General features: G+C 41.7%; 1 protein-coding gene across 1 annotated transcript in view; it reads left to right on the top strand.

The window, feature by feature from the left end:
* The window catches only part of BRF1 (BRF1 RNA polymerase III transcription initiation factor subunit), a 172,935-nt gene that overhangs the window by 27,738 nt on the left and 120,577 nt on the right, over positions 1–24,620 (top strand). The window contains exon 3 of the mRNA XM_030949982.1: positions 15,072–15,245. Within this exon, the coding sequence (XP_030805842.1) occupies positions 15,072–15,245 (174 nt within the window). The remainder of the gene's footprint in view (positions 1–15,071; positions 15,246–24,620) is intronic.

Genomic DNA, 24,620 nt, shown 5'->3' with positions numbered 1-24,620 from the left:
CGTGTGCATATGCATGTAAGCTCAGATGCACAGAAATACTTTTACATGGGGAAAGACAATTTGTAAATTAGATTAGGAGATGGATATCTTTGCTCCTGGCATGTAGTGACAGGGCAAGAGGGAATGGCTTTAAGCTGAAGGAGGTTAGGTCTAGATTAGATACTAGGAAGAAATTCTTCCCTTTAAGGCTGATGAGACAGTGGCTGATTGGCTGATGCTGCTTGGAGAAGTCATGGCTGCCCCACCCCTGGAAGTGTTCAAGGCCGGGTTGGATGGTGCTTGGAGAAACCTGGCCTGGTGTCCCTGCCCATGGCAGGAGGGGTTGGAGCTTGATTATCTCTAAGGTCCCTTCCAGCCCAAACCATTCTGTGATCCCATGATGTTTCTGTAACCTTAGACAAAGCACAGAAGTTGGGTGTTACCGATGAGCTTCACTCAAAGCTTGTGGCTGCACTTCTTGCCAAGGCTTGTCTCACTTCTCTTTCTTGCTCTGGCTGATGCCTGTAGAAAATTGACTGTTTGTTTTTTTTCCTTGGGTTGTGTCTCAGCACAAAATCTTCATCAAAATCTTCAGAGCACTGGGAGCGGGTGCAAGGGGTGGTGGTGGGATGGATGGGGGGGGGATGTTGGATTTCCCCTTTCAATTGTCCCCAGCAGCTTCATCCTCTGCTCTTTTACCTGATTTATTATGAAAGAAAAAAGTAGAGTTCTTCTAATCCAAGAAGGATAGGGAAAGTACTTTTACAAAAAATAAAATGATGAAAAGTACAGGCCTAGCTGGTCCAGTTGAATCTAGTCTTCATGCTGAGGTTTTTGTGTGTCCTCTCCTGCTTTTTACCCTACATTTACTGTGGAGTGAAAAGAGGAAAACAGACTTTATATGAAAATGCAGTAAATCACTAATAGCTCTTAATTTATTATTCACTCCTCTCTAATTACCAGCCTCCATTTTAAATGTGAGATGAATCCTCACAATTTGCTAATCCAAATTCATCCTCATTTTCAAAGGTGAGGATGAAGCTGTCCTCCTATTGTCAGCAAATCAGCATCTATAAATTAGGAGATTTTAGAGGGGTTGCCTTATTATCCTGAGCTCCATGCAACTTGCCAAATCCAAGCAGGTGTTATGTTTGCTTGCTCTCTCATTGTGAAAGCTCAGGGAAAATAGCTAGAAATAAAATTGTCGAATGTCAGCAGAAATCTTGTGATTTCACGGCAGTACTAATGTGGGTGACTAGCTTTGAAAATGCAGCCCCTTTCCACCTTAAAAAAAATTCTCTATCTAAAGGTTTCTTCTTTTTAGAAGGTAGGAGGTGGGGAAATAATCTGACATATTTAGCTACATGAAATCTTGTTTTTAAAATTAAATACAAGGAAAATAATTTACAAGGTTGCTTAGTGATACTGTGGGAAAATGTGTATCGAGACTATTCAAAGGCATCTCAAAGTAGGTTTAGAAACTATGGTTCCTGACAAGCACTAGAAAAAAAAATACTGCTTCTGGTACAAGCTGAATCAGTCCTTGAGTGTGTCAAGAAAGAATACCACTTTTCAAGTGATTTTTGGAACAAATCCAGGGTGCTTGTGAGGTGACGTTTGTTGTCTGAGTGGTCTGTGTTATTCCAGCTGGCCCTATACTAAAAGTTAACTCTTGCTTGCTGCCAGCTTCTTTCTTGAGAGCAAATGAGTATCTGTAGCTTTGGCCAAAATAAAGTTGTTAGACATCCTGTGGATCATAAACATACTTCTGTCTCTTTGTGTTCTCTGTGCATGGTGAGTCCACCATGCATTGGTGGCACATGGTCTCCTCAATGGTAGTTTGCACCATACTATAGATCTGGGGGAACTGGGAATAGAAAAAATGTTCATTTTGCAGGACTACAGCAGTGCTCAGATGCTCTTTTTGCCATCAGGTACACAGATTTCCTACTGCATGTGTGGGTAGTTTGTTACCCCCAACATTGCTCTTTGCTTTTTGATCTGACATGTACGATAAATTTTGTTCTGAGATCATTGCAGTGTTTGATTCCAGCTTTAAGAAGAAGAGGAACCTTGAGGAAACTGATCAAGGTCTTTGACATAGAGGGAAAAAAGCTTTGAGGTTGTTTTGGATTTCTGAGAAACTGATTTGTCATGCCAGCAAAGTCAAGTTGTGGGATTACAGTGACACTGAATATTGCATACCAAATTCAATATCCAAAGAAAACTTCAGCAGAAGAAAAGGAAAGGCATAAGGGAATGTAAGCAGTCACATGGAAGTGAAAATCAAGTTCTTAGAAAAGTACATTTGGGATGAATTGTCTCCTCTGCATTTTGCAGCAGAAGTCAGGGGCTGTCACCTGCCTCCATGGCTCAGCACACGGGATCGTGTGTGGTTTTCCATCTCCTCCAGGAGCACTTGCTCCCTGTTAAGCCAGGAAGGATCCTTGTGTCACATATCCATTCCTGATTCAGTCTGTAGAAAGCCTGAAAGGGAGATGACATAATAACAGCCACTTGCAAGAAGATGTTGTTAAAGTTTGAGAGCTCTGATTTCAAAATGATAACAGGCGCTGGTACTAGAGGGTAAAACCACAGCTGATTTGAGAACCTCAGAAATGTTTGGTTGTGCCAAGTTCAGCTTCCCATGCATGGGGGCATGGCTTTCAGTAGGAATTGAGTGCTTAAGATAATAAAAGCTGGGTTAAACAAAGCAGCACCTATGCTTCTTGTTGTAGGCCAGTGCAGTAGGCATTTGACCATAGAGAAATGTGAACTTGGGTGTGTCCTGTTGCTGTTGTAGCTGCCAGGGACATGGATACCTGGATGTAAGGTTATCTTGCACAAAGCTAGGCAGAATTTCATCAGCCTGTCTGCTTTTCATAACACTCAAGTAAAATACAAAAGGTAGGAAGGGCCAGATTATAATTGTTCTGCAGAGGGAGAACATGGTCCTTGAGGCTGATTAATGTAGCAATAGAACTTCTGAGGCCTTCAGTGAGGAACTGCTTGTAGCATAAACAGGTCTGAGGCAGGCAGCTGATTGAAGTGTTTGTTTATTTTTGTGGATCTTGAAATAGGTCAGTAAATAGAATTTACTCTGTGGACTGTATTGAAGCAATATGTTAGTTAGGTACAAGATGATGCTCATGTTAAGCGATTCCTTAGGGCAGCTTCTTTGATTACAGCTGCATGAAGTCAAAGAAAAAGCTCATTTTGGTGTTCACAGCACCTGCCTGATTGAAACTCTGAGGCAGGTTGTGTTTTATAGTCAGCTTATTTAAAAAAAAATTTCTAATCACTGTCACCAATCAGAAAATGCTGTGAAATTTAGACCTGTCTGTAGTCAGACCTGGGCAATATTAAATTCAGATAGATCATTCTCTCAGCTGGTCTCAGAACTATTTTGGGGGTTTGCTGCAATCAATACTCTTTCTTGTGCTGAGCATCCTGTAGGAGCAGTGGCAGTATCAGGGGAGAAGAATCCATGTCTCCTTTAATGAGATCTGTTAGGATGCTACATAGCAATCATCACATAAATCCACTGATTTCTGTTTAAGTCTTTAGTAGTCAGTATGTTCTCTGGTAGCTATTTTTCACCATACCATATTACCTAGAGGAAAAGGAATTAATAATGCATCTAGTCTTGGATATGTATGTTTAATGGATGATCTCACATCCTATCTTGGAGTCAGGCTGCACAGAAAAAGCCCTTTTGTAATTGATCTTTGAGGTTCAGCACATAAAGAGCAGAAAAATGTAATTGTGCTTCCCTAAAATTTTCCTTAACTACTAAGGACTGGCATACAGGAGGTAAGTAGATCATCTAAAAGAGCAAAGGAAGTTGGTATCTGAAGATTTGGTTATGGAGAAAATTTCTCAGATTTTGTTGCATGAGCAAATGTTGAGATTTTTTGGGTTCTTTTGATGGCATGTGCTGTTAATACAATATTTAATAAATAATGAATGCCATTTAATACTTAATAAATATTTAATTTAGGAAAACTAGAATGGAATGGTGACTGGAAAAAGAATTTAAGAGGCAGAAACTTGAGTAGGTGTATCTTTGCTGTCCAGGTCAGGCTGTTCTGTGTGACTGACAGTGGCTCTGTGCTGTTCTGGGTCAAACTGAGCAGGCTGAAGGCTGTTGTAGAGTCAGCAGTGGTGGCCACATAGGGAGGAAAGGGTGCAGGGATTTTTTTTCCCTTGTTCTGACCACTCAGAATACAGAATGATTCTGTCATGCAAAGCAGCCTCTCTCTGAAGGTTACAGTTTTGCAAAAGCATAAGAACTTCCTTTATCCTACTAAATAATCTTAGCCCATTTCTCTTATATAGCATCATTCCATATCATGAATTTTTCTTGTGTTTTGCCCTTACTGGATTCATATGTTCCAAGCAGTGGGAGTTTCCACCAGTTCCCTTGGGAAACTATTATGAGGTCCAGTGAGTTTTGTTGTAAGGTCCTGTTAACATAGTGCTTCTATTTTCCTTTAATTTCATGTTATTAGCCCTTAAGCATGAACTCATGCTTATATCTATTTATGGCTTAAACTTCCCTCATCTTCCAGAGATCTACTGATCTTCTGCTTTTCTCTTAATAAATCATGTCTGATAATTAGGTGAAGGGTCTAAGTTCAATCTCTGGGTCTTTAAACATCCACCCTCTATTTCCCAGCCATGCTCTTAATCTTTTATTCTAGGGTGATCAGGGCTCCAGAGGAACCAAAGTCTGGTGAGAATTTCCTCATCCCAAACAGTTGTTGTTATATGACATCCCATACATAAATTGTAGCCTCATATAAATGGAAGGCATCACAAACATACAGATAAATATTATTCAGAGATGCCAAATACGTTCTAAGAGGGCCAGGTTGGCTCTCTAGAAATATGTAAATGGCATTGTAGTTTTAATTCCTTACTGAAACAATCTGTACATCTTACTTATACAAATGTTATTGTTTAAAGAAACACAAGGCTGTTCCTGAAATATGTGCATTCTGTCTTTGAACATAAATCTCTTTCCAACTCCAGGCTGAAGTAGGTGCCACAAGAGACTGACTTGATAAATGGCATCACTGATTCACTACATGGTTTAGCTGAGATGTGTGGCAACCTTCAGTTATGCTTAGTTTAAAAGGGAAGGAAATGCAAAATAGAGGCTGAAGCCCTATCCATAATGTCTTCTGTCATCTCTGGGCAGGACAGAGGTGCAATTACCAAGGGCAGCTGTAGCTTTGATCTAAATAGGCCGTTTGTGGTGCTAGAGGAGAGCAGCCCCTGCACAATCACTCTGCTTGCATGAATGCTGTAGCTGATGGACTCAGCTGCCAGGGACAAGCTAAGGGCAGAATTTAATTCTTCAGCTGCAGCCTGGATAAAGATTGATGCTGTCTTACCTAACTGCCAGGTTTCTTATCCCTTCTTTATAAAGGAATAAGTATTTGACCACTCGTCAGCTTCATATAAAAATACCTTAAATAAGTATTAACCTAATACAGTCTTTCTTGCTTTTGTAACAGCTCTGTGCCTTTCCCTGCTTGATTTCAGTTCTCTCTTTCTGCTTCCATTTTTAGATCATGTTTTATCTCTTATCCCTTTGATATCTTTAATAACTCCCTCTTTTTCTTCACCCCCTCAACTACTTCTCTCTGCATCCTTTTACCTTGATGCCTTCTCATTGTATTTCCATGTGTTTTGATGATTTAAGAAATTGCCAATTAGTTGATATTTATGAAATTTTTACTTTGGAAATGACTGTGTCATCTTCTTTGACTGCCGGCTGGGTAGGATCTGGATGTGAAGAGAGTGCCCTATGTGTATGTGGAATTACAGGGGAAGAGAAAGGAAAGAAGCCCTCAAAGCCCAAAAAACAAACCCCACAATGGAAATCAGAGCCTGAAAGTAGCTTTGGGCTCTCAGGCCTTTTTCAGTCCTGAGGAAGCAGCAGCAACCTTAAGTAGAGGCTGAGAGCAGAGTGGGTATTTAGTGCCTGTCTGTATGGTCCTTCCTGCCTGCACAGTTGGATGATGGAGAGTGGAAATAACTTACCACTGACAGTTGTGTTTTGACAGAACAACTGGTGTGCAGAGGAGCAGGGCTGAACTCTAGGAGAGGAGAATTGTTCTGCATGTGTCTGAGGACAAGTAAATTCTCAGACATGTTATAAAAGGTGAGTGTTAAAGGTGGACAAGGAAAGGAGGGAAGGTTCACAGGGATATACAGGGGCCTCTTGGCAGGAAAAGGGAAAGGCTGGACTGGCTTTTATAGCAGGGAATATGGATTAAACAGGAAGGTTGGTTTTGTTGTTTTTTTTTAAACAATCTTAGTATGTGTGAACCTATCTAATGGCTGCTGCAGTGCAGCTGGGAAGTGGTAATTGTTCAGCTGTGGTAACTCAATTACTTCTGCTCCTGTCCCTGTCCCCTGGTCTCAGTGGCAGTTCTGGCAGGGGATGCCATCAGCTCCTGCATCCTCCTGGTCCATGAAACTGCTCTGTGACTCCCGGAGCTCCTGTCGGCTCCGTAGCGTTTGCAGGGCTGAGAAATGGCTCCTGTCAGCTTTCACTCTGCAGGGAAGGCAGGAGAGCTGCCTGTCAGGGAGCAGATAACACTGCACTGATTTATATGCTGCTCGCCTCTGCAAAGTTTTCCACTGCAGCAATGGAGCCCTTTGTGTTCACTTTTCATTTTGGTTTTGTTTTAAAGATTTTTGATAACTTTCGGAATTTTTCTCCTATATTGTGCTGTATTCCAGAATTTTTCCAGCTGGGTAGATTGATGACAGTTTTTTGTTAGTTAAATGTTTTTTACATTGTAAAAGTATGAAATAGGTTCTATCATTCTCAAAATGCTAGAACTGTGGGCTTTTAAAACTTTTGAAAATGATCTTTTAAAAACTGTCAGGTTATGTCATGAGAAAATATTTTTCCTTATTTTTCTTGCAGTGATGTAAAAAATGATTTTGGGTGGTTGAAGGTAGTGCTTGGATCAGCAGTAATGCTGTGTGACAGCAGAAATGTTCAGTTCCTTGTTGTGACAAGAGTAACAACTGGTAATTGATAAGTGGAAGGGAAAAGGTTTACGTGTATACAGATATAGAAAAATCTCTAAGAATAACTGTCCTTTAAAATGTAATTTAAAAAAAATCCCTGTCCAAACAATACAGAGGAAGATTAAAGCAAGGCCTAACTGGTGGTGCTTTCAGAAGGAAATCTTGCATGTCCAAAAGCTACCACTGTCTAAAAGTTCTTGGTATTTTGATTTTTTCTTTCCAATTCCCTTAATGTGGGACAGGTAAGGGTTATGCTACATTAATCATACATGTGCTCACAGTTCTTGCCAGTAGTGCAGCTTTCCAGCTGTTTCAACTTTGAAACAGCTGCAAATCTTCTGTGAGTAAAAAAAGTTCAGTTACCTAAACTTTTGGATATAAAAAAAGCCCATATTTGCTTTCTTCCAAAATGAATCTGAAACGACCTGAATCATTCTAATAGACAAATAACTAATGAGCACGATAGCATTTGTTTAAACTGTGCTAATCAGACTTTTGTGCAAGCTGCCTTGCACAGGAGGAGCAGAGAGGGCTGGCAGCAGCAGCAGGGAAGCAGGAGGAAGCGTAGGGATAGTGTGTACTTTTCTCTTTGACCCATTTAGGCTTCAGTCTCACATTTCTTTAAGTCGATCCACGTGTATGTGGCTGCTGACAGCATTTCTCCTCGCCCCTGCCACATTCTGCTGCCGTTAGGGCTTGCGAGGCTGCTTGTTGAGTTACATGAGGGAGCTGGTCCAAATGAAAATTCAGCTTTTTTTGGTTGTTTGGGTTGATTTTCAGCACAGCAAATTCCCTCATCTGTATCAGTGTGTGGCCATTTAAATGTCACATTGGAGGTGGGAATACTGTCTGCAGGAACAGTTGGGCTTTAGCTTCACTTAAAACAGTTGTGGTCCAATTCCTTCAGTGCTGGTGAATCAACAGATAAGGGTTTTGTTGGGGTTTTCTTGCTTTTGTTTTCTTTTAATGTCAGCATTGACTGTGGTTTTCCAATGTGACACCATAAATGAAGTTCACTAAGGACTTTATGAGCAAGCAGTTCTTGAGCTGTGCTGAAAAGAATAATTAAGCAGGGTTAAGAAATGAGCAAGCTGCTGTCTTGAGGATGATGGGCAAGATTAGCAATAGGTTAAATGCAGCCCCTGCATCTGCTGTATGGCTTCTAGTCTGTTGTTGAAGCGTGGGTGGCAGTTAGATGGATAATGGGAATGAAATGGCAGCAGCAGAAGTGCCACCTGTGAGGGAAGCAGAATTCCAGGAACTGCGTGCAGAAAATCAGAGGAACCACTTGTGATGCCAGATTTTTCAGAGTGGTTAAAACAAATTCATTCAAATGGACAGTTGCTGTATATGCAAAGAGGGAGTGGTATCATAGGATCAGGGAATACAAAATGTGCTTGAGGAGAAGTTATGTGGGTGCTTTGCAAGCCTGTTTTGGCATTAATGGAATACAAGGGCAAATTTTGAGGGAATGAATACTTAAAGAAGTACAGGGAAGTGCTGAGAAGAGATGTTAACAGCAAATTTTCTAGGTGAAAGAAAAGTAGCTTAGTATCAAATATTTAAAAAGTGGTTGCAGCAGTGACCACCATCCGAATTTTTAAGACATTAATCTTAAAGATGCATGGTTGTTCTCTTTAGCTGAATGAGTGAATCAGCCTTTGACGTGTTCTGGAAGGGCTTTACCAGGACAGAAGGGACCTGCACCTGGTAGATGGGGAGCTCTCATGGGAGGCAAAATGGATGGGTTGGATTGTTGTCAGCAGGGAGAGAAATTGAATACAGGTCTCTGCACTCAGCTAGTCTGGGTCTGGTCATACAGAGATAAAGAGGAGGCATCAATCCTTCAGTAAACAGGTTTGGATTAAGTCGTTTTTTATTTCACAAGGTTGTTTTTAACACAGGTCAGTTTACTGGTTTGGTTTTCTGTTCATTGCCACGAACAGTTTTGCTGGCACTTGTTTCATTTCACTTTGGTGAAATATCACGGGGAAAGGGCCAGGAACTGTTTTATTCTGCTGAGATAACAGAACAGAGTGTACCCTTGGGCAGCCCCTGGAGCAGCTCTGCCAGGTGACACAGGCACTGGGATGCATCAGTCGGAGCAGGGCCAAGTGTTCCCAGGCTCCAGGTTGCTCAGCCTGGGCACTGACACATCCATAGAGGAACTGGGGAGCTCTTGTGTGGAAGAGCCTGGGTTTGGGATGTTGGGTGCACCCACAAGCAGATGGCAAGATAGGAATTTGGAGCCAGGCTGGAGTTTGGCAGAGAGTGGGCACGAGGCCAGCATGGTCATCACTTTCCTCACGGGCAATTAGGTGTTACTGGGTATAACTCTTAGCTAACCTTGATAAAATTAAACTTGTTATTGTGCTGGGTCAGCACTGCTGCAGTGTCCTGCTGTGCTGCTACTTTTACTGCTCATTGGCCTTTTTCCTTACAGGCTCACAGGGATGAAGCTGTTCCTTGCTCCCAGTATTGCGTGTGTGGCTGGAAATGCTCGGTGTGAGCCCTGCAGCCTCACTTCCCTCCCTTTAAATGTGTTCTTGTCTTTGATCACAGGACTCTCCCCTTGATTAGGCTGCTGGGACCAGCCTTCTTGAATGTACCCCCATTGATCTGCCCTTTTTGTGCCTTTGTTTGTTTGTTTTACTGATTTGTAATACAAATAACATAGAAGCCTGGCATAGAGCAAAGAGCAGGAAATTCATTCAGGCTTTGAGCTGGGAATTGCTGAAATTGAAAGATGTGACAAAGCATGCAGGGATGCTCACACATAAAAACTGCTCTTTTTTCCCTTTTTTGGAGTTCTTTTGGGCAGCCTTTTCAAAGAAAGAAAAGGAATGAAAACCCAAATGCAGAACAAAATCTGCACATAAAATTCAGTTGGTAAAGCAGTTCAAATGCTGGAAATGAATATCCGAGTGCAAACCATCCAAAATGTTTCTTTTAATAGAATCTAGTGTTTGTTACCATAACAATCCTTTTTGCAAAAGAAGGATTAGTGCTGTTAACATGACTCTGTTCCCTGCTTCAGGTAGCACTAGTTTTCAGGGCCCCTTGAGCAAATTGCAGAAAGGGAGGAAAATCCATATGCCTGGATTTTGATGATGCACTTTAGTATCGTAATAACAATTCATTTAGGCTCTGGCTTTGTACTGCCTGTTATTTCCCTAGAAACTTATGATTCATCCTGACAAATATATGAAATAACAGTGTCACAGCCTCTGTCAGACTGAAGGGAAGGCTGCAGATGAGCAGGCAGAAGCCAGATAAGAGTAATGTAGACTGTAGCTCCTTGACATTACTGACTTTTAAGGGGTCCAAAAAAAGGTATGATTCCTTTTCCATAGGGGAAGAGAACAAGATGTTTCTGTAGTAACGAGATCATAAAAGAAAGAAAATTGCTTGTAAAGAATATGTCTGATTTTCCCTCTTTTTCTACTTTGCTTCTATTATAACTTAAGCTGCAGTTTTGCTTTCAACTGCCTCTTGTGTAAGCATTTAATAGAACCAAGATATTCTGCAAATCTATTTTTTTGACAGTGATTTCTTGCCTGCACATTTTGTTTTGTAATAACCACCGTTTCCTCTGTCAAAAGAATGGAAATTATCTGAAATAAAAGGATAGTAGCGTTCTGTGGTCCTATGTGAACTTGTCACTTCAGGTCTGCTGTGCCAGTACAAAGCATTGAGGTTGGCATGGGATGAGAAGATGATGGTGTTTCTTTCAGCATGCTGGGAGTAGATGGGTAGAAACACTTTTTTTTTTTAGTAGGCTTGGAACTAAAAGCTGAAAAGAGCCTTTTGTTTTTTGCTGCAGATTCAGGAGCGTGATAAACTTTACTACTTGGTAGCCTGGGAACTTGATTTTGTGTGTTGATTACACAAGTGCAAACTTCTCTCTTTCTCTCACTTCTCCCCCTGCCTCCCCCTCCACCCGATGGTATGACGAGCCTTTGAGAAATAAATGGGAATTGCGTGCTGTGTGCTCTGTGCATTGCAAAATTTCTGTAGTTTCTAGACTTTTGTTCTTTTGCTCTGTAAAAGGAAATTTATTGCTTTACACTGGTGAGGGACAGGGGAGGATTTTTCAAACCTTGCTGTTGGGCTTGTCCTGCCTTTTTAAAAAGACACTGTTCCCTGCCCTTCTCCCAAAGGTACTTAGATACCAATTTTGTTGCCATCACTAAATTGCAAGGGCAGCATGAAGTGTAAGCTTTGACCTCAAAGGTGCTATTTCTTGTTTAAAAAAAGAATCCCAGCATCTGTCAGAAACCTGTAAGGCCCAAAAGAGACAATGCTTATTGCAAGTTACTAATAAAAGATGCATCTACTAAGAGGCTTGTTTTACCCCTATATATTTTGTCTTATAACTTGTGCTTCTACATAGCAATTCAGAAAAAAATTGCAATACTTAATTCTGGATGTACTATGTGATGATATTCCTTTATTGTACTGAGATAGTAGCTGCAGGTTTTTAGAGCAGGGTCACATTGAAACTTTTTTTAAAAGCTGTCCTGCAGGATAAAATGGATAAGAAAGTCAGGAAGGTGTTGTGAGTGCTCTATAACCCAGATCATGATAGGGTTTAAAGGTGTATCAGTTCTTTTCCATCCAGTAGTGAATCTCAATTCATTGGAGTTTGTGACACTGTGATGGAATCAGGTGAAAACTGAGTGGAGCAGATTGCTAATAAACTGCACTGTGTGGTTGGATATTCCCACTGTTTTGGCTGAGATCCTCCTCAGCTGCTCCTTGCAGCTGGCTGGAGCAGCTCACTGGGAGCACACAGTGAGAGTGGCAGTCAGAGCAAAGATGGGGACAGGAGGGAAGCAGCAACTGCAAGGTTCTAAAATGCCACCCAGCTAGCAGGGAGCAGTGGGAGTGGGAGGATGTTCAAGGGCTCATGGCCATAATGCAGTGCTGTAGGTCTGCTGGAGGGAATTGCTCATCTCTCCAGCCCTGGAGCTTGCAGCTGCTCAGCTGCTCCTCCCTGCACTGACCCTGCTGCTGGGGGAGCAGCATCCCAGTGCTTAGCAGGGCTTGTGGCTGCCGCTGCTCGCTTTTGGGGACTTCTCATGTTGAGCACTGGCAGTATGAATGAGTATTTGGACTCCTTTCTTGTTTGTCAGCAGTAGCTGGAGCATTGGATAGAAAGTTTATTTTGATCAGTTGTTTTCTTAAAGCCCAGTTTCTCTATGTATGAACATCTGCTCTTCAGATATCAACAGATTAAATCACTGTATTTATAGTTAAATAAAATGTTACAGAGGCACATTTTTCAGCTCTGGAAATGTCAGATTGGGCAGCTAGGCAGAGAAGGTTGGAAGTCACAAAATGACATACATTTGGTTGTCATCTGACTAGGGTGAGGGCACTCTACAATGGCTTAGTTGTGTACTGCAGTACTGGGTGACAGCCATCTAGCTGATACCTGCCTTTTCTTGGGCTCTGTGAAGAGCATTCTTGAATCTGGGAAGGAACCAGAAGGAGTAAAGGGTATCTTGAAGTTTCCTGTGGAGAAATCTAGAAGCACAGTTGCTAATGCTAACTTTTCCAGCTATTTTTTTTTTCATAGTGTTACATAAGATACCAGAAAAATAGAATTTTGTTGTCATGTTAAATTCAAGGGGCGGAGGTGGTGATGGGGAAACAACAAAGCTTTTGATCTTTCTTTAGTAAATAGGAGACTGGTTGCAGAATGTAAATGTTTGTCTTAGATGATGCTGTAAGCAGTACATTTCTTTCTCTCTTTTCACAAATAAGGACAAAACCAAGTTAGTCATCAAGATACACATAATTTCTAGGATGATTCTTGTCCTGAATTAAGTTGTTCATTTTGGAGATAAGCAGCAGCGTAACAGTTGTCTTGTTTTTCCACAGACTCTATGACTGATATAATACCACAGGGCAGCTTGAGGGAGTCCTAGCACACAGAATTAAAACCTCCTCTGGTCTGCAGAAGGCTGAGTAAAGCATTCAGAGAAATAGCATTCCCTAAGTAGACAAGTACCTTTCTCTTAGATCTCTTTGGTAGAGATCTCTTTTATTTTTTCAGTAGACAATTGCCCCTACAGTAATTCTACTTTAAAATACTGACGGTGGATGAAGAGTTCAGCTAAAAGAGCATGTATTACTCAAACAAGCATACTGTTTTCTTAGGAAGGATTATGATGAATTAATTATATTTTAACATTTGAAATTAGGAAAAGGTTAAATACTCAGAATATTAATGGTAGCTTGGGGATGGGAGCAGCTCAGTGGTGAAAATAGCTTATGAAAGAAATTAATTTCAAGTATCTTCCTCTATGTTATTCTTTTTTTCCTCTTTTGGCATGTTCTTTGTTTTTGAAGGGAAGCTGGTTTGCTGCCACTGCAGAATGAGTTTTTAGTACTCAAGTGCGTTTTTTTCCCCCCCCCAAAATAAGTATAAACTGATTTTTTCTTAGGGACAGAAGAAGCAGCATACAGACTGTAGAGTCTGTATGCTGCTTCTGAAATAAAATTCTGGAAAGACCAGGTGCTAGTTAGTACCTTAATTTTAGGAAGATGTGGTATTTGTATTTGAGGCTGGTGAGTGCCAGTCCAGGGCCTGCTGATGGCAGTGGAAAAACTGCTCACCTGCTGGGCTTCGGATTACCCTTGAGTAGCTTATTGTGCCCACACCTCCCTTGGAGGGCGATGGATCCTTCCTCTGCTCTTACTTCACGGTCCAAACATGTTACACCTGGTTGACCCATGTGCCTTAAAGGATATCTTGGTGGTGAGTGCAGTAATTTCCACGTGTGCAGGAAGGAGAAGCTGCTGCTTTGTGACAGCTCCTGTTTGGCCGGAGTCCTGCTGGCCCCAGCTGCCTGGCTGGAGCCACTTTTGTTAAAACCAACATCTTTGGCAAAAGGGTGTTCAGAGGTGAAGCTTTTTTACCAAGGTGTTAGTGATGATGGTGTAGGGGTTTGCATTAAATTAAGATGTGTGGTCTGTGCAGGAGCTGGTGGTATTGTGGGAAGCATTGTGTGGTTGCCATTGCTTCCTGTGAGCGGTGGTGGGCATGGCAGGCACCTTTGTGCCCCTCCACAAGCTGCTCCTGACATCTCTGAAGAGAGCAGATGAGAGTTTCCTGTAAATACATGTGCTGGAAACATCTGCCCAGCACATTCAATGAAAGGATTTTTCTTGATGTGCTGTCTGACCCCGTATGCTGAGGAACTTGAGTGCTCTGTTTTCCTCATGACTTCCCCCATCTTTTTCTTAAGCTGTCTTTTCAGCACATCCTTCTGAAGCTGGGGCTGTGGGGACGGGCTGGACCTCGCTTCCCGCATCTGTCCCAGCAGCTGGACCACTTCCTGCCATGAATCATCCCAAACACACTTTTTTCTTTTTATTGTTTTATGTAAGGGTGAAGGCACATTTGTTTCCTGAAGCCACAGGCTAATCTAAGTAGTCTGGCAGACAAGCCTCAAATGAAGGCTGGGGTGCGAACGTGTTTGGAGGAAGGAAGTGCCTCCCATCACTGGGATCATGGGCAAGGCAGGAGCGGAGCTCTGTCCTTGTGGACTTCATTTGTGGTCAGAGGAACAGCAAACTCCATCACTTCTTGGAGAGCTGCAGCAAAACATCTTCTCTGTTTGCACGTCAGTGTCAAACACATCATGACCTCTGGTTTTTGGCTGCAGCTAATCAAGTGCTAATTGGCAAGTGATGCTAAGGGAGAGGGGCATAATCTTTTGTCTGAGAAGTCTTGGCTATGGCTTGGATCCTCTGTGGGACTGATGTTTGTGGCTTAGTTTTCCAGAGTTCATTGATTGCATGTGTTTCCATTTTAGCAGTCCAAAACAAGGCTTTTTTTTTTTTTCCTGGGGAGCTCAGACTAGTTTCTGAAACTTGAGAGGTCATTGTATTTCACAAAGAAATGAAATCCAAAATTCGCCTCCTTAATTTTGTCTTTAAAAAATCACCCCAACTCTAAAAGACCCCAGCCTAAAAACACATGAACAGCACAGTTGTTAAGCTATTGTTTTCCTTGTTAATTTTCCTAGGGAAGCGTCAGATTCACCACTTGGGAAACCAGCTCCAACTCAATCAGCATTGTCTGGATACTGCCTTTAATTTTTTCAAGATGGCTGTGAGCAAGCATCTGACTCGGGGCAGAAAGAGGACCCACGTCATCGCTGCCTGTCTCTACCTGGTGTGTAGGACAGAAGGAACTCCTCGTATCCTTTCACAGTGAGCAAGTAGAAATAAACAGAAGACTCACTTTTAGCAAGTCAACTATCCCAGTCAGACCTTGTTTCAAAATGGGAAAAGGTAAGTGTTCAAGAGCTAGCTTGGTCATGGCTGGGTTTATACGTGGAAGTGAATGGGAGTGTTTCCTGTGGTTCAAGTAAATTTGTTCCCTGTCTAAATGTGCAATACTTAGTATTTAATGCTATAAATGTCACTCTGCCTCTCATCAACTCATTCAGAGTTATTCATCAATAACTCTGAATTTCTTCTTTCACAACATTTGCTTCAAGTATAAAATTGCACTTCCCCTGTGCTTTGGTAGGGTTTATTGTTCGTGGAGTTTGTTTTTTTTTTGTTGTTGTTGTTGTTTTTTATATTGTTTTTCTCTTTTAAAGTAAATGACAGTTAATCCCCAAACCTTCTGCAGTGTCAGCATCAAAGAACAGATTAGAATTCCAGTGGGTTTTTGATCAACATATTTGGATTTCCTTCTTCTGATACTTGCAGGAAGGACCATATCACTCCTGTTTTAGTTCTTGAAAAAAAAAGTTTCATAAATTCTGAAATTTGCTCAAAAATCATACAGGAAATCAGTGGCTGGAGGTGCACACAGGACAGATTTCCAAGTGAGTATCCCTGCTTTACCATCCCTATTTTTGTCTTGGGGAACTTAATTAAAATCCACATAAGCTTCAAATACTGATGACCATCAAAATTAATTTGTTCTATATATTTTTATTTCTTTTATGTTGTATTTTAGTTGCTGGAATTCAGAGTTCAGTGATCCAACAATCACTTCTGTTACTCTGGCTCTGAGCAACCCAGTCTAGTGAAAGGTGTCCCTGCCCATGCCAGGGGTATTGAGACTGGATGTATTTTAAGGCCCCTTCCAACCCCCAAAGCATTCTATCATTTTATCATTCTACAATTCTGTGTTTAGTTTCTTTCTACTTAAAATAGTATGTTCACATCTTCAGTATTCTGATTTGATGTTTTTAACAGATTGCTGCTCTCATTCTATATTTTTGCAGTTGAACGGTTTAGCTTTCCTTTTAAGACTGAGATGATTTTTTTGTCATTTCAGAAAATATATTCAGTATTCTAAAAGGAGTACTTTCTGATCTTGTAGTAGTGTCACGGTAATTGTATTTGCATGTTTAAAAGAATATGGTTTTGCAGGAATAATGGAATTAAAGGCAGGCTTGCCTATTACACTGTTTTTGTCCTACTGTAAAGCCTCCATGTGAACTTTGAACATTAGCACTCTATCACTGCCATAAAGACAGTGTTGATTTTAAGGTGTTACCAGTATTTTGATAATATATCTTCCAGGTAACTGCCTGAAAGAGGGTGGGATTAGATTAGCTATTAAAAAATTCTTTACAGTGAGGAGACTGAGGGCTTGGCACAGGTTACCCAGAGCAGCAGTGGCTGCCCCATCCCTGGGAGTGTTCAAGGCCAGGCTGGATGGGGCTCTGAACAACCTGGTCTGGTGGAAGATGTCCCTGCCCACAGCAGGGATGTTGAAAATAAATTATCTGTAAGAACCCTTTTATGATTCTGTGTTATATTTATGCTCATGTCATGTTTAAAGTAATTTTTTAGAGTTGTTATTTGATACTTCTGAATGATAGCCTAGCTGTAATTTCCAAATCCATTTTTCCCCACTGATAGGGGTAAAAAGCATTTGAAGAAGAGGCAGGTAGGTGCACTGCAGTGTACAGCCATCTGTGCAGCAAGTGCAGCTAACGTAACAAACAAATAAAGCAAAAATAATTTACTTGTTTTTTAACCTTCTCTGAAGTATTTCAGCATATATCTCACTTATGTGCAAGATGTACTGATCTGGTTGACACTTAATAAATCCCTAAATGAATTTCCCAGCTTTCCTTGTTAAATGGAGATAATGTCCTGTGTGATACTTCACATAAAATACTAGGAGTAAAGTATGAATAAAACTGCAAAGATGAGTTCTGTCTTTCCACATCAATAATATCCACCCTCATTTGCACAGTTACTGTGCTGCCTCAGAAAAGATTGTTGTGCATGTCCATAAAGCTCAAATTTTTTAGTGTTTTTTTTTTTTTTTAATCCATTAGATAAACCTCATTTTGTCATTGATATTAAGAGTTTAACCTTTGTCACTTTGGGAGAGGGAGTTCATTCAGCTTCTGCCTGTGTTCTGCTATGGTTTTGTTTGTTTGTTTTGTATTGTATTACTATTTAAAATCCAGTGTAGTTTAAAAAACAAAGCCCAAATAAGTGATGGATTCTCAACACTGAAATACGAATTCCTTTTCTGGTATCTTTTCCTTTCAGAAGAAACTTGAAAACCTGAGGGCCACGTGTGCAAATTGCTGACCTTTGAAATTCGAATATGTTCAAGGCTCTGTAGATTAATTATGATCATTATCAGCATTTAATAATTGTTCCCAGCTTAAATCTGGCAGTGCAGACCTGGGCCACAGGAGGCAGGGGTGTTCCCAGGGCCTTTGGAGTACAGGGGCCAAGAGCAGGTGTGGAGAGGATGGCCAAGGGACAAAGTGCTTTAACAAGAATTGAAATCCATGTTCAGGGTAATAAACTCGCTATTGGTTTTGTTCTTCTGGAGAAGGTGATGAGGAAGGCTTGGAAAGAGGAGCAGTACACTGAATAATTCTGTACAAAGGGGAATTGCAGTATTTTTAACACTTCCACATTTAAATACACTGCTCAACCACGTTCCTGAGTTAAAGTGTTCATTGGCATTGTGTTCATTCTAGAATTCTAACAAAGAAATGTGGGAGGAATTTAAAAAAGGAAGTGAAAGGCTGAAAATTGGTGAAAGTATTTTAGAGGAAAGAGGTGACATGGAAGAAGGAGTGAAGGGCAGCAGCATCCTCAGAACTGAGGGACAGCTCACTAATTTTGGGTGGCCCAGATGAGTTATCCAAGTGACCTGGGAGTTGTGGAGGCAGGAGATGTTACCTGGAACAGAACAGTGTTAGCAGTAGAAGACATCAAGTTTCTGAAAAAGTTGTGTGGTAGAAGGAGCAAAAATACCTAGGGCAGTACAGGGAGATGTAGTAAGGGACTGAAGTGACAAGAAATGTTGTGTTCTTGTGGCAGAACCAAAGGAGTGGGAAGCATTTGGAGAGGGAAAAGAGAATGTAATTGTGTCTGCAATTCACTTTGAGGGTGTGGAATGTATTTATCTGACATGGTTATCTGCTTAGTCTTCTTTTTTTCATAATGTACATGTCGCCAGCCAGCCTCTGTGAAAATGTGAAGAATACTTTGGCCAAGTCTACTAGTGCAGTCTGAATTATGCCTGAATAAACCTCAGCCCGAAATAGGAAAACATTATGTTTCTCCTTGGTTCTTATGCGTTATTTAATTAATGCAAAAATGCAAAATATTCTGGTAACTCAAAATTTTTTGATCTGAAAAAATAGTTCCACAACTTAGGGAGAAAATAAAATTTTATTAATCTGAAGAGCAGCTTTCATTTGTAATCCTTTGGAAAGTTTTGTATGTATTATTTGAGATGTGAATTGATTTTGCATCAGTTTATGGTTTTTATTAGGTTATGTGACACAAACCCCCATAGCTTTTCATTTGCCTTCCTTTATTGCTTGTCAGTGTTAACATTTTCCAGGGAAAACAGCTTGCTAACTATTAGCTGGATCTGGGAGGCGTTTCATCCTTCTGATGAGTTGCCTATAAAAACTTCAATTTATTATTCTCTTTATAAAATGTGTCCATGTGTCTGTATTATCAGTGTCAGAAGTAAAGATATAATGCAAAAGATTCCATCTGAAGGAGACAGTGGTTTTTAAACCCTCAGGTGTGATGGAACCTGTTGTCCCTCTCCCAGGGACTGAGTGATGCTGAGCCCTTCCAGTGACGTCTGACTTTGTCTGGCACTGCCAGCGCTCTGGGCAGTTCAGGCTCTGCCTTTTAATTTGTTTCTTGGAATAGTAACAGCCCAGAGTTGTTTCTCTCTGATGTTTTGAGCAGCTTTTCCACCCCTGCCCATGTCAGAATGGAAACAAAGGCGCTGTAGCTGGTCCCTCCGTTCCCGAGAGAGGGAATTTGGGAAGAGGCAGGCAGGGTGTCTGAGTGACTTATGGGCTCAGCTGTCACCTGTGCCTGCCCCAGGCTCACTCAGGAACAATGACAGCCTGGCCAGGATTTTCCAGGTGGGATATCAGTTTGTTTTAATCGAGGAACATTTCATTCTGTTTGTAATCCTGTTACTGTACACAGCGGTTAGGAAAACTGTACAACTGTCCACTCCTTTGTGTAATGTTTTCCAGTGCTACCACCTGGGGTCTTTTATAACAACTTTTTACATGGTAAATGTCTTTTATCCCACACACATGTACACCTTTTTTATACTATTTATTTATTCTTTTCCTTTGAAGCTCTCTGAAAAATGCACCTTTAGTTGTAAACCAAATCCTGTCTTGTCAGAGCCTAGTAAATAAAACCTTTTCCACATGAGAAGAGTCCCTGCAAATTTCCCTCACTAGCTATTTTGTGTAAATATCCCTCTGCCTCTGAAGGTAAATTCAGGGCAGGTTTTTCTCCCTCCAGTAAAGCTGATCAGTCTCAATGATGGGGGCTAGGAAGCCTCTGACATTGAGGTTGAATTATTCCTGGATAATTCTTTGGTAGCTTTTTTTTGTCAGAGAACAGAGGTGGGATCCTCCTAGGGTCAGACCAAGGTAGCCAAATGAGGCCTCTCTCCTGATTTGTTTGCAAAAGAACATTTCTGAGAAATGTATAAGAAAAATGACCTCTTCAGTTTGGGTGTGGGGAGCAGAAGGCTGTCAGGAGAACCTTTGGTGCCTACAAGTCTTTGAGATGTAAACTTGAGCTGGGTGGGAAAGCACAAGGAGCTTTTCCTCCCTGGCTTCCTCTGCCCTGTGAACCTCCCTTTTGTTTGAGGGAAGATCACGAAGGCATTGCTGGATCCCAGCAGGCAAGAAGGGTTTGGGAAAAAGCTGGGCAGCTGAATGGGGCAGCACTTTGTTATTTCCTATCTGTCTGCTGTACTTGTACTTTACTGCCAAGCTATTTGAAAGTCTCCTGCTTTAATGTGTTTATTTTCATGTCACAGAAAGGGAAGTTGGGAGTATTTATCTTCATTTCCAGGTGCAGAACTGAGGCTAAGTGACACATTCAGAGTTACCCAGAAAATCTGTGATGGAATGAGGAACTGGTCTCTTTAATCCTTGCTTAGGCAGCAGCTCCTGGGCTTCTCTGCCATGTTGGTCTTTGCAAGAGGAGTTCAGCTCATTCCCTGCAAGCATTAGCAGCTCTGTCAGCTCCATGTGCTCTGGGGGAGCTTTGTACAGCCTCGCCATGAGAACCTTTGATGGATTCAATCTTTGTTTCTCTGCTAACGCTTCAAGGTCTGTCTTTGCAAGGAAAAGGGCAAGACTTCCTTTTTTATTAGAAATGAAAAATTATATCTCCAGCCATCTTTTGACCCCTACTAAAACTTCCTGGAGCCAGCAGGCCCTAGTGTTCCTGATTAAAAAGTTAACTTTTGAAATTAGGCTTTAATCAAGAAAATTTTAAAGCTGTGGTTAGGGAGGTTAATAAAACCAGTTTCTGTTTCTCTCTGGTTAAGGACTTTCTTTTAAGTAACTGACCTTTTACTTTTTTTTTCCTTAACTGGTGTTGCATTGAAAATGTGTTTTGTTCGAGTGTGGAGTGTGACAAGGACATATGAGAATAAAAATGGATTTTAAATTGCACGGTTAAAATACATACAATATTTACTCAGGCAAATGACTTCATTCCACTGTGTGGAAAGAGGTGCTGAGATCTTCATAATAAGGTGAACAGAATATTTTCAGTTGGAACTGACCTACAATGATTATCCAGTCCAACTGCTTGACCAATTCAGGGCTGACCAAAAGTTATACCATGTTGTTAAGGGCATTTTCCAAATGCTTCTTAAGCACTGGCAGCCTGAGGGCTTTGACCACCTCTCTAGGAACCCTGTTCCAGTGTTTGACCACATTCTTGGTGAAGAAATGTTTCCTAATGAAGCATTTGCTTGAACTTGAAGGCTTGCAAAACCCTTCTTCACTCAATTTCAAAATGAAGCCTTAAAATTGCTGTGTTTTTGAGCAAATGGATTTTAGCTGGAAGAGCTTCTTCTATTAAGAAAAAATTACTGCCTTAAATAGGGTGTGGCTGTTGTTGCCGCATGTCATTTGCATAGATTTCCAAAGAGTTAGGTGTTTGGTAATGCTTGGCTTTTGAGATCATTCCTGTTTAGTACCACACGAGAAAATGATGGAGATGTAGGGAAGAGGGCAGCCAGGGACAGCAATAGAAATTTAATTTCTGCACCTTAATTTCTCCCCATCACCCTCTCCTCCAGCCAGGGCTGGATCTGTTGAATTTCAACAGCAGGGCTCATGACCTGAAGCCTACATATCCAGTCTGCTTTTCCATGGAATGAAGGAGAATCATATTATCTTTCACTTGCAGTGCTGCCTCACATATTTTTTTCCCTATAAAGACGTATGTACAAAGCAAGTGTGGTGCTGAGAGAATCACGTGTTTTGTGTTTCCAGTTGCTGGGAAAGTAAAATTTTCCTTTCCATGTGCTCATTGACATAATATATTCCACTGTGAGGCTCTGTCCTCTTCTCTGCTGCATCCCCTTACTGCCAGGGCTGCTCATGGGTGGGCAGCAGTGGGGCAGTGAGGCAGAAGGAGCCTCTCAGATATCTCACCTGGCCTCCAGCTGGGTTGCAGGAGACCCTGTGTTTCCGTCTTTGTTTCCTGTGGATGTCATCTGAAGTGATGCTGGGTACTTGAATTGCTGCACTTGTGCCTGGTGCTTTGCAGTGTTTTTAATCTTAAAGAGAATTCCTTCTTGAGGAGATAATACCCTGAAGCCTTTCAAACTGGTTGTGTGGCTCTGCACCCTGGGGGACAGGGCTGGGGACATGATTAGTGGCCCTCAGGTTCCCCTCTCATCCCTTGGAGGGGAAAGCCATAAACCTGAGTCAGATGTGGCAGGAGAACAGTGAGTGTGATTGCTGACTGGAATTATCCTGCGGGGTGCCCTGCTCTGGAATCATCGAAGCTTTCTGCTGGGAGCCTGCAATTTTAATGTGGAGATTCTGTACTTGGGTGATTTCCTTTGTTCCTTTGAGATGCTGAAAATATAAAGGGGGAAGGGAACTTTACATTGTGGTTTGTGTCAACTCAACATCTGACTGTTTAAATCCTTGTGCTAAATGCCCATCACGGATGCTGCAGGGAGGGAGGGGAAAAGCTGCTGTAAGTGCAGTAGTGATAATTGACCCACTTAAGAGAGCTGCTCTAATTTTGCATGTTACAGCATCCTGGAAATTCAGATAAGAATGTTGATCTCTCCAGCTAATAGGATTTCTAAATATATCATCCAAAAGAAGCAGGAGGACTGCAATTTTGCACGCATATGTGTGTGCTCAGGCTAGTGTTTTGTTTAAGAACTGCACACTCTGAAAATTTGCTTTTCTGCTCACTTGTTACTAACTCTGGATAAAATAGAGCTTGACCTTTGGTCCTGCCAAGGGGAGACCTGATCATGCCCCATTAAATTCACTGATGAAATTCTCACCAGCTTTTGTGTAGAGGGGTGACCAACTTTTTTCCTTTCAGGATGTTGGTACACAGCAGGTGGCTCAAATTGTCAGCTTTTCCATAATGCAGCATTAAACAAACCATCTGCAGAGATGGAGAAGGGGACAGGGTCACAAGATGGCCTATCAAGATTGCAGGTTTTGGCTGGTGTTGATAGCTTTGTTTTCCTCATTTAAGGGAAATTTTGAACGGTAGAGGTCAAAATAATACTCTTTTGAAATCCGCCTGCAGAAATACTTTATTGCTTTGCAGAGCAGAGTGTTTCGAGTCTCTCTCTGGGCAGTTTTTTCTCAAAGCCCAGCACTGGAGTGGCCTCACATCCAGTCCTGGGTGCAGTTTTGGGCACCACAAGATAAAAAAAGACATGAAGTTGTGAGAGTGTCCAAAGGAGGGCCACGAGGATGGTGAGCAGCTGTGAGGGGAGGCCACACGAGGGGCAGCTGAGGTCTTGGGGATTGTTCAGCCTGGAAAAGAGGAGGCTGAGGGGAGACCTCCTTGCAGCATATAACTTCCTCATGGGGGAAGAGGAGGGGCAGACACTGATGTCTTTTCTGTGGTGACAGTGACAGGACCCAAGGGAATGACCTGAAGCTGTGTGAGGAGAGGTTTAGGTTGGATATCAGGAAAAGGTTCTTCACCCAGAGAGTCATTGGGCACTGGAACAGCTCCCCAGGGAAGTGATCACAGCACAAAGCCTGACAGCTCAAGAAACATTTGGACGATGCTCCTGGACATATGGTGTGATTCTTGAGGTGCAGGGCCAGGAGTTGGACTTTGATGATTCTTGTGGGTCCTGTTGAACTCAGGATGCTCTATGACTGCTGAAAACCTTGGGGTTTACAGTCAGAAGAGCTGCTGCACCTACATTGTTTTAATTCTGGAGGTCCTTTGCCCTTGCCCATCGTACCTTCCTGTGTTGGGACAAACAAGAATCACTGTTGCCTTTTGAAATGAAGGGACAGGCTTCTGGAGTAGGTTCACTGCAGCCTTTGTGACTGTGGGCTTGAATTACATGATGTGTGGGTAGGAGAAGTGTTTGGCAACCCTGTGCTCCATCACCACATCAGGCCTTGTGTAACTCATAAATACTTACAGCAGAAACATCTGAGCCAGATTTTTAATGTGTGCAATACTGGTCTGTTATTGCATGCATAAAAATAGTAATTAATGAAATGAATTGCATGATCTGTCCTCTTAGTAATTAGCTTCCAGTTTGGGGTGTCTGAACTGATGAGACATTCTCATGGTTAAGGTGAAACAAGGATAGAACCAGAAGCAGGAGTGGGAGAGAGACAAAGACACCAGTAATGCTGGGGTAGAAATAGAAGGGACAGCCCTCACTGGCAGCACTGAGAGGGGGTGAAGCTGAAAAAGTGGTGGCAAAGGCAGGGGGGATAACACAGGAACAATGTCAGGATGAGTTCTGGGTGATGGATGAGGGGAGGGAAGTGTGATGGCAGAGAGGCCTCCTTCCAGGGAAATAAATACAAAGGAGGGATGATAAGGAAAGGATCACACCTCTGATGTCTTTGACCTTCAGCGATCCTTGCATGCTTGTGAAAATAAATATTTAACAATCTTCTTAAAGCTTGTTTAAAAGAGGAAATAATTAAGTTGGCTCTCTGCTTAATACGGTTTATCTCTGCATCTGAATTTTGGGGCTTATGTCAGCAAAACCAGAATTATAACTGGGTGGTGTTTTGACCTGATGGGAGCTAATATGT

Source organism: Camarhynchus parvulus, chromosome 5, assembly GCF_901933205.1.
Source record: "Camarhynchus parvulus chromosome 5, STF_HiC, whole genome shotgun sequence".
Lineage (NCBI taxonomy): Eukaryota > Metazoa > Chordata > Aves > Passeriformes > Thraupidae > Camarhynchus > Camarhynchus parvulus.
Note: the sequence above shows the minus strand (reverse complement) of the source record. Positions and strands in the feature narration are given on the sequence as shown.